The 15,436-nt window shown below is 35.8% G+C and overlaps 1 protein-coding gene across 3 annotated transcripts in view; it reads left to right on the forward strand.

Annotated features, from left to right (window-relative positions):
- The window catches only part of LOC114307164 (uncharacterized), a 138,272-nt gene that overhangs the window by 14,350 nt on the left and 108,486 nt on the right, over positions 1-15,436 (forward strand). For 2 of the 3 annotated variants that reach the window (XM_082887748.1, XM_082887749.1), the window contains 3 exons: positions 8,729-8,854; positions 14,302-14,342; positions 14,958-15,031. In XM_082887748.1, the coding sequence (XP_082743874.1) occupies positions 8,729-8,854; positions 14,302-14,342; positions 14,958-15,031 (241 nt within the window). Of the gene's footprint in view, positions 1-8,728; positions 8,855-14,301; positions 14,343-14,957; positions 15,032-15,436 lie in introns of those variants that run through there. The other variant, XR_014340407.1, reaches the window with a different exon arrangement.

The following is a 15,436-nucleotide window of genomic DNA, read 5'->3' on the forward strand; positions in this document are numbered from 1 at the left end:
CTAATAATCGGAATAAGAATGCATAACGTTTTCAAAACTAAATATCATGGTTAGTAGAGGCCGATCTTTGATCGGGCAAGCGGGGGTGCTCATAGCTGACCTTCCCCAATCGTACCCAAGTTCCTGAGCCGAGGCAACTTTGGTGATGACGGACACGTGGCCTTAGGCAACGAGTCAGGGTTTCTTAAATTCTCCCAGAAATAAATATTTAGGTGGCGACTCTATATCTGGCAAAGCAGTCCATGTTTGGCACTTCTTTACAAAAATCTGTTTTCCAAAACGATTTGTCGGATTTAGACTCTTTGGTGATTTATCAATCTCACATTGCACATTGTGAGATCAGATTAAGAACCGTGACAATTTGAGAGTCCTGAACTGTAGTGAGCCCAATATGAACAGAACGGGGGTTTTCCCTCCCGGGACGTTCGGGGACGTCTATAGATGGCCATTAAATAAAAAAAACCCAAACCTTAGAGGTATAATACACGAATCATGGTGGTCATACTCTATCAATTAAGTATTTCCTTCCATGTATTACATTGTATTACACTCTCAACTTTATGTGGTGTCATTCTTTATGAATAACTTCTAATAAGTTATTCTGGGTCCAATGATCCCTATGGATCAATAGTCCCAATGGACTGTATAGCATCACAAATACTTTAGGTGCACAAAATGATGCTTTTCACTAATAATAATCAAAATGTCATGACAAAACAAAATAAAACAACAACTAGAAAAATCATTGAGCTAACCAATCAGTCCCATACCCTCAACGTGTTTTGAAAACACCTTTACAGAAACACCTTTGGTCATGGGATCTGCAATCATCACATCGGTACTAATATGCTCAATGCTGACTTCTTGCTTCTTAACACGGTCTCGAATATCAAGATACTTTATGTCAATATGCTTGCTTTGGCTACCACTTTTGTTGTTGTTAGAGAAGAAAACCGCCGCCAAATTATCATAGTAAACCTTTAATGGCCTAGAAATTGAATCCACAATTTGAAGCCCTGTGATAAAATTTCTTAACCAAATAGCTTGTGAGGTTGCTTGAAACTAGGCTATAAACTCTGCTTCCATTGTTGACGATGCAATTATCGTCTCTTTGGTGCTCTTCTATGACACAGCACCGCCTGCTAGCAAATAGACATGTCCTAAAGTGGATTTTCTGGAATCTTGACAACCCGCAAAATCTGAGTCTGAATATCTAACCACCTCAAGACAGTCAACATGCTTGTAAGTAAGCATGTAGTCCTCGGTTCCTTTTAAGTACCTCATGATTTTCTTTGCAGCCTTCCAATGTTTCATTCTTGGATTACTTTGGTATCTTCCAAGCATCCCAACTGCAAATGCAATGTCAAGTCGTGTACAAACCAAAGCATGTATTAAACTGCCTACGGCAGACACATAGGGAATGCTAACCATTTGTTCCTTTTCCAAATCATTTTTCGGACATTGACTTAAACTGAATTTGTCACCCTTTAACAGGGGCGCTGCATTAGGAGTGCAATCACTCATCTTGAATTTCTCCAAAACTCTTTCAATGTAGGCTTTATGAGATAATCCTAATGTCTTTTTGGACCTATCTCTATGAATCTCTATGCCAATGACATAAGAAGCTTCACTCATATCTTTCATTTCAAAATTTTGGAAAAGAAATTGTTTAGTATTATGTAACAATCCCAAATCATTAGATGCAAGTAAAATGTCATCCACATATAGAACTAGAAAAATGTATTTGCTCCCACTAACCTTAAGGTATATACAGTTGTCCACAACATTCTCCGTAAAACCATATGAAGTAATAACATTGTGGAACTTTAAATACCACTGTCGGGCAGCTTGTTTTAGTCCATATATGGATTTCTTGAGCTTGCAGACTAAGTGACTATCTTTATCATAACAAAAACCTTTAGGTTGGTTCATGTATACTTCTTCCTCTAGATCCCTATTTAAAAATGCCGTTTCCACATCCATTTGATGTAGCTCAAAATCACAATGAGCTACCAATGTCATGATAATTCGAAATGAATCATTTTTAGAAACTGGAGAAAATGTATTATTATAATCGATGCCTTCTCTTTGAGTAAAACCCTTGGCTACAAGTCTAGCCTTATATCGTTCGACATTACCATTTGAGTCTTTCTTGGTCTTATAGACCCATTTACAACCAACAGCTTTAACTCCTATAGGCAACTCGACAATTTCCCAAACTTGATTCTTAGCCATAGATTCCAACTCTTCCTTCATGGCATCATACCATAATTTAGAATCATCCCTATTCATGGCATTGGAAAATGATATAGGATCATCTTTAGGTCCGATGTCAAAATTAGACTCCATTGAGTATACAAAATAATCACCAGAAATTGCTGACTTTCTAGCTCGTGAGGATCTTCTTAATTCTGTAGTCTCAATTGGGACTTGAGCTACAGGCTTCATGTTGATTTGGTCCTCTTGTGGTGGAAGTTCTTGAATTTGTTGATTTTCAAGGATATCAGGTTGATTATCTTGAAAGACAACCAATTCACCTCTATTCACAGGTGTTGTATCTGGATCCCGTGATTTCTTCCACTCTATCTTTCGAGGGTAACTCCCACTAGGGTTAACTTCATCAACAAACTTAGCATTTCTGGCTTCAACAATTCTAAGTGAATTTGAAGGACAATAAAATCAGTAACCCTTGGAGTTTTTCGCATAGCCTATGAAAAAACCACTAACTGTTCTGGTGTCCAATTTCTTTAAATGTGGGTTATACACCCTCACTTCAACTGGACAACCCCAAACGTGTAAGTGTCTTAAACTTGGCTTCCATCATTTCCATAACTCAAACGGTGTTTTGGAAACAACCTTGGATGGAACCCTATTTAAGATATACACGGCGGTTTTCAAAGCTTCACTCCATAAATTTATAGACATATTAGAATAACTAAGCATGCTCCTTTCCATGTCCATAAGTGTTTGGTTCCTTTTTTCAGCAACACCATTTTGTTGTGGTGTGCCAGGCATTGAATATTGTGCAATAATGCCTTCTTCCTTAAGGAACTTAGCAAATGGACCTGGTAATTGTCCCAATTCTGTGTACCTCCCATAATATTCTCCACCGCTGTCTGACTTCACAATTTTAATTTTCTTTTCTGATTGTTTCTCTACCCCTGCTTTATAAACTTTAAAGGCATCAAGTGCCTCGACCTTATCAAACAAGAGGTAGAGATACATGTATCGTGTGAAGTCATCAATAAATGAGATAAAATATCTCTAACCATTCAGACAAGGTGGAGTAAATGGTCCACAAATATCAGTGTGTATGATTCCAAGAATTTCCTCACTCCTTTTAGCACCTTTACTGGTCTTGTTGGTCTGCTTTCCCTTTATGCAATCCACACAAATACCAAATTTGGTAAAATCAAGAGTCGGAAGGACTTCATCATTAACCAACCTCTTTATTCTCTCAATGGAGATATGTCCCAATCTCCTACGCCAAGGAATAGAAGAGGACTCATCAACAATATCACGCGTAATGCCAATATCACCATGCAAGGTTAAAAGATTTTGTTCAAAAACAAGATCCAAATTTAATTTGTACAAACCATTAATTAAAGTACCAAATCCTACAGAAACAGAGTCTTTAAACAAACTAAAATTTGCACCAATAAACTGAAATTCAAATCCAAATGGTACTAGTCTAGAAACATAAATTAAATTTTTTGAAAAAGATGGAATGTAAAATGTGTTTTCAAGATCCAAAACAAAGCCATTTTTAAAACAAGTCTGAAAGTTCCAACAGCTTTGACGTGTAAACGCATCCCATTGCCAGAATAGATGCCTTGTTCACTTCCCGTCGGTTTCCTTAGGCTGAGGAAGCCTTGCATGGTATTAGCATTGTGAATTGTAGAACCCGAATCAACCCACCAATCATATTGATGAGTATTAACAAAATTAGATTCATAACACACAAGAGATATGAGATTATCTTTCTTCTCAATCTCTAAAGACCTAAGATGAGTTGCAATTTCCCTCATTTCCATAACGTGCTCACGCACACTCCTAGAATTGCTATGCTTCATTCCTGATACTTTGTTCATTAGGGTGCTTGCCAATGCTTTGTCAGAACTAACAAATTGCTCTTCAATAGCCCTCATGTAGTTCTTGACCTTATCAGATGGTGGGATTGAGCCCCTAATGCTCTGGATGATATGTGACTTTATGAGCATTAGGCTTAAGAGATTGGATCGCTTCCACTTATCATAAGCACTCTTTTTTGTAGCGGAACTCTCGTCCATGGATTCAGGAGGTTCATCCACATGGAGTGCCAGATCGAGGTCCATGCACCCTAATGTTAGAAGGATTTTGTCCTTCCAGTCCAAAAAATTATCACCGTTCAAGAATAGAATACGAGAAGACTCATTAGATAGTACAGAGGTAGAAATCACTACAATTACCAAGAACATTATTAATGCTTTGAAGCAATAGCTATAGTCTGAATCAACCAATGTCAAATTCAGTAACAAATCTAAACCTTCATGTGGGTAGAGGTCACTAAACTGTATTAGATTTGCTATTACTTTATAATAAGACTAATGGGTTCCGAAATATGTAAGGAAAAGAAAACTCATACTTGTGGGTTTAGAGTGTTCAATCCCTTTAATACCCAATCCATTATCTTATTCCAATTAAATTTCATAAATAATTATTTTCCTGTGAGACCAAGAAATTATTTATAAAACATGATTGTAATGTAAAAATGCCAAATTAATTTTTAACCTTATGTGATCAAAATACTGAGGATCACATCTTTATGTCTTAAGATGCTATAGCTACTCTTAAAACAGAATAAATTTTTTAAATATGACATAATTTATTAACGTGAGCAAATCCTTATAGTCACAACAAATACATAATCTTTCAATACACATAATGTATAATACATACAATCAGAGTAATATCACATGAAAAGTCCCAAGACCAAACACATGTAATTCAACCTTATACTAGATTTTTCTTAAAAAATGGACCAAAATAAATTCCATAAGCCCAACACGTAGTGTATTCATACTCTTATTTCACATGAATTTTCAATGCATAAATAATTACCTTAATGCATGGAATATAATATTACATTATTTTAGATAACATGCCAATGAATCTAAAAAATTATAAAAACTAAAAGAACATGTTATAATTCACTGTATGAGATTCAATTGAATTTGCTTACTATTTAAACATGCAATGATAATAAACAAAATATCCTTAACAACATGTTAAAATTTCTTTATGAAAATTTTAGAAATAAATTCAAGTCTTTCATGCTTTTTTTTTTTAAAATAAACCAAATAAATCCAAATAAAAGTGTGAGAATTTCTAGATTTTATACAGAATCAAATTAAATATTTTGCTCTTTAATGTGTGTGTCAAAAATAATAGTTAATGACACACAACAAGTCTCCTAAATAAAATAGATTGAGAGTAGGAGAAAATTCTAAATAAATGTAAATACCATTAGCACAAATCATGATGGACTCTACTATTGCAACAGTGCTTCCTTTTTCTTTAATAGTGATATTCAAAAGTTATGCAATATAAATTACTCATTCTGATTCTACAATGATTCTGAATTGTTAAATTTTATGGTTTGAATTAATATACAAATATCACATGTATAGAATAGGCTTGATTCGATTCACGAAATTGATAATAGTTTGATGTAAGAATTTGAAATAAAAACTAAACAACATAATAAAAAGTTGGCTCTGATACCAATTGTGAGAATTAAAATAATTTTTATTCAGAAAGAATGATATCTCCTGCCGATGTTCAAGCCTTTGAATCTTTATTCTTGAATGATCAAATCTTGAATGTATAAACAAAACCCACTCACTGAACACTTTTATAGAACCATATGGGAAAAGTGGAAGGAACAGAGTTTCAAGCCTATTCTATTCACAAAACAACGTCTGTGTTTGATGGCTATCACAAACATATATATAGATAGGCTTAGACCCATATCCAAGTGTAACTCCTTATAACTTCCCACCATTAGGGAAGTTGTAAAGTCCTATGAAACCACCATATGGGATAGTGAACAGACATTAGTTACCAATTAGTCATTAAACGAATTAATTAGTCATTAAACCAATTGAATATATATAATAAATATATAAATATAAATAAATAAATAAATAAATAAAACATGTGGCATATAGGCCACTTTATGGATATTCTTACAAGCAAAACCTATCATTCAAACATTGTAAGAGTGTAGTATACTCAGGTTTCTTGATTCCTTGAGAGTGATTGTGAATCACCTAAGGTTTGCAAGTGTTTGAGGACTTGGAAAGTCTGTGTAAAATCTGTGAAAGATTGCTTCATTTGTGAAGTGGTTGCTAGCACCCCTGTGAAGTTAGAAGATAGTGGAATATCTCTAGTGAATCAGTAGATGTAGGCTTGGTTGAAGCTGAACCACTATAAATTTGTTTGCCTCTTCTTCCCTAATCTCTTTACTTAACTAATATAACTATCTGATAAACATCAACTCTCATTTATTGTGATAGTTAAAATCCATTGCTAATCTATCTTAATCATTAATTGTTATTCATTTATCTATCATTAATTAATTATTTGTTATACTAGTTGATATTTTTCTTGGGGTATTATTAATTTTTATTTATAGAAATCCAATTCACCCCCCTTGGATTGCCTTTTGGGTAACAATTGGTATCAGCACCTAGACTCTTACTTAGATTTAATTATCTAAGAGTTTTCGATCCATGGCAACTATAGCTAGTACCAACGCTGTTGAAGGTCAAGTCACCAATAGGCCACTCTTGTTGGATGGAAATAACTATAGTCACTGGAAAGATAAGATGACCTTATATCTTTAAGCCACAGATTATACTATGTGGATTATATTCACCAAAGGTCCAAAAATCCCTGCCATATTAGTAGACAATATTAGTGTACCTAAAATCGAAGATGAATGTGATGAGAGGGATCACAGATTGTTGCAAGCCAATGCCAAAGCCAAACTCACCCTTGTATGTGGTTTAGACTCTAATAAGTATAGCAGAATATCTAGTTGTGACTCTGCTAAAGAAATTTGAGACAAATTAGAAATAACTTATGAAGGAACCAACCAAGTAAAAGAAGCTCGTATTGATATGCTTACACTATAAGAATTTACACTATTGGCGACCAAATTTGGTGACCAAAAGGAATTTAGTTGCCAAAAATATCACTTTTGGTGACTAAAAAATGTATTAGTCGGCGTTGGTTTAGGGTATAGCTACTAAATTTTTTTAGTTGAGATATATTAGTTATTGGTGACTAATTTTTTTTTTTTGTGTTGCCAAAAGTGACATTCTTGGCGACTGAAAAATGTATTTGTCGTCGTTAGTCTATATTTTAGGCTGCTAATTTTTTTTTTTTTAGTAGTCGTATAATAGTTTTTGGTGACAAAAGAAAAATTTAATCGCCAAATAACAGTGATATTTTTATGGTTACTCTTTGGCGACCAAACAATTTTGTCAAAAAATGTTAAGTTTTGGTGACTAAAAAAAATATTAGTCATCGTATATTTATTTTTTTTTCCGACAAAAAAAATTAGTCGCCAAATTAGTACTTTTGGCGACTAATATTTTAATCACTGTTTATTGAGATTTGGCTACCAAAATATTTAGTCATTATATATTATGATTTTGCGACAAAAAACAAATTTAGTCACTAAAGGTGAAATTTTTATAGAGGGAAATCACTTAAAATTGGCGCCCACCCCTGTTCTTGTTTATACACAACAATTTGTTCAAGCCACTCACACAGATTCTCCTTCACCACCAAACCTCACCCTACGTCACCTCACCGCAGACCACCGCCACTGCCGCAGATCACCATGGCTATGGCCATCGCCACAGATTGCCATTGCCGTTGATGATCCTCCTTCGTCCTCCACTGGTGGCTCTTTCTCTCTCTCTCTCTCTCTCTCCTAAACACCAACCGTACCACCTCGGCTCATCCTCCTTCTCCTCTGCTGGTGCCTCCACCGGATCTACGAAGATTGTTGAGATCTGAATCAGATTTGAGTCCTAGACTGAGATCTGACCGTGGTGAGCAATCTACACATATCCGTAGTCGACAGTGAAAACAGAGAGACCATGCCTAACAGTTGAGATCTGAATTAGATTCGATTTCGAGATCTAAAAATCTCTTGAGCACTCAGATCTCTGTGATTTCTGCTCCAATCAACACCTCTCTCAAAGATCTGAGTCAGATTCGATGGCAGCGAAGAAGGCTGTGATTCGGTAAGAAATGAAACCATTGTAAAAAACATAGCACTTCATTTTTCTTTGCAATTCCCTCACTGCTGTTCTTATATGATTCTCATTCCTCATTCTTCTTCCATTTTTCTCAAATCTGATTTTGTAATTTGCTTTTATGTGTTCATACTACTATATATACTATAATTTATTACAGGTCATTGTTGGAACATTAATATATGAAGTCTGTTTGGATCAATATGGTTCAATATGCTGATCAATGTCATTGCATCATTTCTTCAGGTGCTTTTAGGTTTGTTAAGTGTATGTAATGTTTCATTTCTTGGATATCCTGTAAGAGTGTACGCATTATTTACAACGAAGTCAGTTTGGGTTACTACGTTCATATGTTTTCTGATAATCTCTTTTTAGTTGTTCTTCCATAACACTAAAACTTCTTGTATTTTTTTCAGGCCATTTTACCTTATTCTCAAGCTCTGGAGAAGATTGCCCCTCACATTCAACAGGCATGTGTCTATCTATGCCTTTGCTGCTTGTGTACTGTCATGAAAGCTTCTTGGCAAATGCTCTTACACTTGGTAAACTACTTCAATTTGTTGGGTATACCTCCTTATTGGAGTGTGGGACCCAATTGGTTTTGGAAAAAGAGTTTAATTTGATTTAGTATTAATTATAATATATTTTTATATATTATATTTGAGGAGACCCAATCCAATTTGGAAACAATTAGGGTTTGATTACAAAACCCTAGATTCACAATATATATTGTTCAATATTTGAGAGATATAGATTGGGGTTTTTTTTCACCAAAAAAGTGGGCGGCTGCTATATAGCTTCGGTAACAGTGCCGATTGGTGAAGATTGGTCAAGGTGCTTGATTTGTTCATGCTCATGTTGCCTCTGTTCTGAAATTAATTTGGTTTGTTATTTTGGGTCTTCTACAACTCTGGTTCTGAAGATTTTGGTTCATCTATTTGGTGAGGTCTTTCCTCTTGTTTATTTGTGATTATTTGGAATTCACCTAAGGGTGTTTTTTTGTGAGACCATTAGTGTCTCGTTTGTAATCGTTTGGAACTTATTTGGTTGATAGTGGAATCGAATTTCGATCCCGTAGATGTACCTCACATTGAGGGAACCACGTAAAAATTCTTGTGTTACCTTTGATTTAATTTTTCCGTATTAGTTTTTATTCCCATTGATTGATTTACTTGTAAGGAATCACATCTATTTTCCCTAACAACTGGTATCAGAGCTTACGGTCTATTTGGGTTTATTTATTTGTGTAAATCAATGGAGGGGAATGTGGGTCGTATGTCTAGCTTCAATGGAAGTAATTGGGTAACTTGGAAAACTAAAATGGAAGACTTATTATTTTGTAAAGATTTGTATGGACCTATTGAGGGTGATAGTGGCAAACTCGAGGGTATGAAAGATGATGAATGGAATAGGCTTAATCGAAAAGCCGTTGGTGTTATTTGTCAATGGATTGAGGACAGTGTGTTTCATCATGTTGCTACTGAAACTTCAGCACATGATTTATGGAAAAAATTAGAGAGCCTCTATGATAGAAAATCAGCCACAAATAAAGCTTTTTTGTTTCGTAAGTTGGTTAATTTAAAATATAAAGAGGGTAACCCTATTCCGGAACATCTGAATGAAATAAAGAGTATTGTTAACCAACTTGCTTCTATGAAAATTGTTTTTGATGATGAGTTGCAGGTTTTGATGCTACTTAGTTCTTTGCCCGAAAGTTGGGAGACTTTGGTTGTGACCGTCAGTAATTCGGCGCCCGATAGAGTTTTCACAATGGGCCAAGTCACTAGTAGCCTATTGAATGAAGAAACTAGAAGAAAATCAGCAGGTTCCTCTCATTCGGAAGCATTCGTTGTAAGAGGCCGAAGCAAAACAAGGGGGAGGAGTAAGACTCCTCATGGTCGTAATCAAAGCCGTGACAAATCAAAAGATGGTTCTTTTTCAAAGAAAGACATTGAGTGCTATTATTGCCATGAGAAAGGGCACATGAAGCGGGAATGCCGAAAGCTCAAGAACAAGGAGAAAAGACGTGACAAAAGTGTGGACAAGAAACAAGAATACACAACGGCAGTTACTACCAATGGTGATCTCATGGTCGTTTGTGATGATGATTGTATCAATTTTGTGGGCCAAGAGAGCAATTGGGTGATTGATTCCGGTGCTTCTTTTCATGTGACTTCTCGAGTTGATTTCTTCACTACCTACACTACAGGAGATTTTGGTTCTGTTTGAATGGGTAATGAAGGTTTGTCTAAGATTATTGGTATGGGTGAAGTTTGCTTAGAAACAAATTTGGGCTGCAAGTTGTTGCTTAAAGATGTGAGGCATGTTCCCGACATTCGCCTCAATTTGATCTCTACCGGGAAGCTAGATGATGAAGGCTACAACAACAAATTTGGTGATGGAATATGGAAGCTCACAAAGGGTTCCTTGGTGGTGGCTAAGTGTAAGAAGACTCATACACTTTATTCGATGCAAGGAAAAATTTGTAAAGGTGTTGTCAATGCACTTGAAGATGATACTTCTACTGAATTGTGGCACAGGCGACTTGGGCACATGAGTGAAAAGGGGCTATAAGTTTGGTTCAAGAAAGAGCTTCTACCTGGTTTGAAAGGTACACATCTTAAAACTTGTGTTCATTGTTTGGCGGGTAAACAACATAGAGTTTCTTTTCATAAAAATGTTGCTTCTAGAAAAGAAAATGTTTTGGAGTTGATTCATTCGGATGCTTGTGGTCCTTTAAAAGTTAGAACACATGGTGATGCACTTTATTTTGTTACTTTCATTGATGATTATTCAAGGAAAGTTTGGGCTTTTCTACTAAAAACTAAAGATCAAGTTCTAGAAGTATTTAAGCATTTTCAGGCCATGGTTGAAAGAGAAACAGGGCAGAAATTGAAGTACATCCGATCAGACATTGGTGGTGAATACATTGGGCCATTTGATGAGTTTTGTCGCAGCCAAGGTATTCGGCATCAAAAGACAGTTAAGAAGACTCCTCAACAAAATGGAGTTGCCGAGAGGATGAACCGCATTATTGTGGAAAGAACAAGGTGTTTGCTTTCACAAGCTAAATTGCCAAGATCCTTTTGGGGTGGGGCAATGAAGACAGCAGTTGACGTGATCAATTTGTCACCTTCATATCCTTTGAATGGTGATGTTCCAGAAAGAGTTTGGACCAGTAAAGATGTATCTTATGAGCACTTGAGAGTGTTTGGTTACCGAGCTTTTGTTCACATTCTAAAGGATAAGAGGTCTAAGCTTGATAGTAAGTCAAGACAATGTATTTTTCTTGGCTATGGGCGTGATGAATTTGGGTTTAGATTATGGGATCAGATCGACAAGAAAGTCATTCGAAGTCGTGATATTGTGTTTCTTGAAGACCAAACAAGTGAAGACTTTGGCAAAGGTGATCAACCGGAGCCAAAAACTAGTGATCTCATTGACATGGATCCATCTCCTTCATCTTCGGTGGATGATGAAAATGGGGGAGATGTGCAGCCACCCATTGAAGATGTAGAAGATGATGCTAATCTTAATGAAGTTGAGCCAGAAATTGAGGAAGAGCATCCAACTCAAGAACCGCCACCACAATTTGAGTTGAGGAAATCTACAAGGGACCGACAACCTTCAAGAAAGTATCCTCCCAATGAATTTGTGTTGATTTCTGATCAAGGGGAGCCTGAGAGCTACCAAGAAGCAATTGAACATGTAAAGAAAGGTGATTGGAAAAAGGCCATGGGCGAGGAGATGAATTCCTTGCTTGAAAACCAGACTTATGATTTAGTAAAGTTGCCTAAAGGGAGGAAAATTCTGAAAAATAAGTGCGTTTTCAAATTGAAGAATGATGGTAAGAATCTGAGGTACAAGGCACGTTTTGTTGTGAAAGGTTTTGAGAAAAAGAAAGGTATTGACTTTGACGAGATTTTCTCACCGGTTGTAAAGATGTCTTCTATTCGGGTTGTACTTGGCATGGCTACAAGTATAAACCTTGAAGTTGAGCAACTTGATGTGAAGACCGCATTTCTTCATGGTGATCTTGAAGAATAAATTTACATGGAGCAACCGGAAGGTTTTGTAGAAAAAGGGAAAGAGAAATTTGTTTGCAAATTGAAGAAAAGTTTTAATGGTCTCAAGCAAGCCCCGCGGCAATGGTACAAAAAAATTGACTCTTTCATGATGAATAATAGTTTTTCTAAAACTACTTCGGACCATTGTGTATTTGTGAAAATTTTTTCGAATGGCAAATTTATTATTCTTTTGCTTTATGTTGATGACATGTTAATTGTTGGTCAAGATTCTACCATGATAAATAGGTTGAAATTGGAGTTGAACAAATCTTTTTCTATGAAAGATTTGGGACCGGCAAAGCAAATACTTGGTATGAAAATTGTTCGTGATCGCAAAGAGGGACTGATTTTGTCTCAAGAAAGCTACATTGAGAAAGTTCTTGAGAGGTTCAACATGAATAAAGCAAAGCTAGTTGGTTGTCCACTTGCGGGTCACTTCAAACTTAGTTCGAATCAATGTCCTACAAGTGAGAAAGACAAAGAAGATATGTTGAAAGTTCCTTATGCTTCAACAGTTGGTTCTTTGATGTACACCATGGTTTGTACAAGGTCGGATATTGCTCACGCCGTTGGTATGGTGAGTCGTTTTCTCTCTAATCCGGGTAAAGAACATTGGGCAGTGGTAAAATGGATTCTAAGGTATCTTCGAGGGACTTCGAAGGTGTGTTTGTGTTTTGGGGATGGTAAGCCAATGCTTGATGGGTTCACGGATTCTGACATGGCTGGTGATGTTGATTCAAGGAAATCTACTTCGGGGTATTTGATGACTTTTGCAGGGGGAGCTGTGGCATGGCAATTAAATTACAAAAATGTGTTGCTCTCTCAACTACCGAAGCTGAATTTATTACTATTACGGAAGCTTGCAAAGAAGAGTTATGGTTGAAGAAATTTTTGCAAGAGTTGGGTTTAAAGCAAGAAAGGTATGTGCTTTATTGTGATAGTCAAAATGCTATTCACTTGAGTAAAAATTATACTTTTCATTCGAGATCGAAACACATTGATGTGAGATACCATTAGATTCATGATGTGTTAGATTCGAAATTGTTACAACTCGAAAAGGTTCACACAGATGATAATATTTCGGATATGTTAACGAAGACTTTATTAAGGGACAAACATTTGAATTGTCGAACTTTGGCGGGTATGGTTGATATCTCCACCTAAGTCGGTAGGGGGAGAATTGTTGGGTATACCTCCTTATTGGAGTGTGGGACCCAATTGGTTTTGGAAAAAAAGTTTAATTTGATTTAGTATTAATTATAATATATTTTTATATATTATATTTGAGGAGACCCAATCCAATTTGGAAACAATTAGGGTTTGATTAAAAAACCCTAGATTCACAATATATATTGTTCAATATTTGAGAGATATAGATTGGGGTTTTTTTTCACGAAAAAAGTGGGCGGCTGCTATATAGCTTCGGTAACAGTGCCGATTGGTGAAGATTAGTCAAGGTGCTTGATTTGTTCATGCTCATGTTGCCTCTGTTCTGAAATTAATTTGGTTTGTTATTTTGGGTCTTCTACAACTCTGGTTCTGAAGATTTTGGTTCATCTATTTGGTGAGGTCTTTCCTCTTGTTTATTTGTGATTATTTGGAATTCACCTAAGGGTGTTTTTTTGTGAGACCATTAGTGTCTCGTTTGTAATCGTTTGGAACTTATTTGGTTGATAATGGAATCGGATTTCGATCCCGTGGACGTACCTCACATTGAGGGAACCACGTAAAAATTCTTGTGTTGCCTTTGATTTAATTTTTCCTCATTAATTTTTATTTCCATTGATTGATTTACTTGTGGGGAATCACATCTATTTTCCCTAACACAATTTAGGTTAGCATGGAGTGTAATGGGAAAAGTGTTTCAATTGATGGTGTGCCTATTCCCTATGTGACTGTTGAAATTGATTTTGGTGAACCAGGAACAACTAGCCAGCATAGCTTTTACCAATTAACTCACCAGGTAAGTTACGTCTTATGTTCCATACGTTGGTAAATAAAATTGATAATGCCCATATATGTAGGAAATTCTCCTACCTGAACTACTTTTACCATTCGGTGCTTCTTTGAAGTTGAGGAATATTTCTTGTCTAAGGTTGGCGAGTAGTTCGAGAATGTTTTTGTTCCTCTGAACATATAGTATTAACATTTTGACCATTTGTCAAAGGTGTTATATAGAACTTGAATCGTTTAATGTCTGTGAAGAATACATACCTGATTGCTAGGTTGCTGCTGGTGAATGTATGTGCACTAGATTATGTTTAGCTTGTATATATTTTTCCGTGTTGTAAACTCTATCCTTATAACCCATCTTCTCAGAACTTTCAAGGGCGAGTAATTCCTTGTGATTTTATTGGTGTTGTGAAGAGTCAACAACCTGTGTACCTTAAGGGTACATCATTCTTTTTTCTTTTTTTTCTTTTTTTTTCTCCTCCCTCTCTTTGTTGGGCACAATTTCTTATCTCAGTATTACCAAAACAAGTTTACTTGAATGGCTTGGTAAAGGTGGTCTGTAGATCCCTATTTTCTTGATGGTGTTTCTATCCATTACCAAAATTTTCATTGAATTGTGTTGCAGGTGAAGTGGTTAGTAACCACGATGAACTCATGTCTAACTTTTTTGCACAACCAAATACTCTTGCTTACGGAAAGGTAAGATGGATGCTTTTCCATAACCTTGCTATTTCCCCCCATTGATATCTACTTTCAAATTTTTTTGTCTAGCCAATAGTTCTCTAAATTTCCATTTTGCTTCTGTGCAAAAAAACAAAATATTAATAATACTAACAGTAATAATAAATGAAAAGAAACAGCCGCAACCATCATGAAGAATCCTTACGGTGATTTTGTGAAACTTTAAAGCCATGTAGCTGCATCATGAGGTGTTTGACATTATGAAAAATTTCTGCAGTGTTGATTGTTTCTTTTTGCATTTTTAATTGTGTGCATTCATATCTGGAAATCATAATATATATATATATTTTCTATTAATTTGCCTGGTGATTGCAACATCTTCCTAAAAGTGCCAGGATATTTAACTAGGGACAATTACTTGAC

The sequence above is a fragment of the Camellia sinensis genome, chromosome 9 (genome assembly GCF_055761805.1).
Source record: "Camellia sinensis isolate YWXY chromosome 9, ASM5576180v1, whole genome shotgun sequence".
Classification (NCBI taxonomy): domain Eukaryota; kingdom Viridiplantae; phylum Streptophyta; class Magnoliopsida; order Ericales; family Theaceae; genus Camellia; species Camellia sinensis.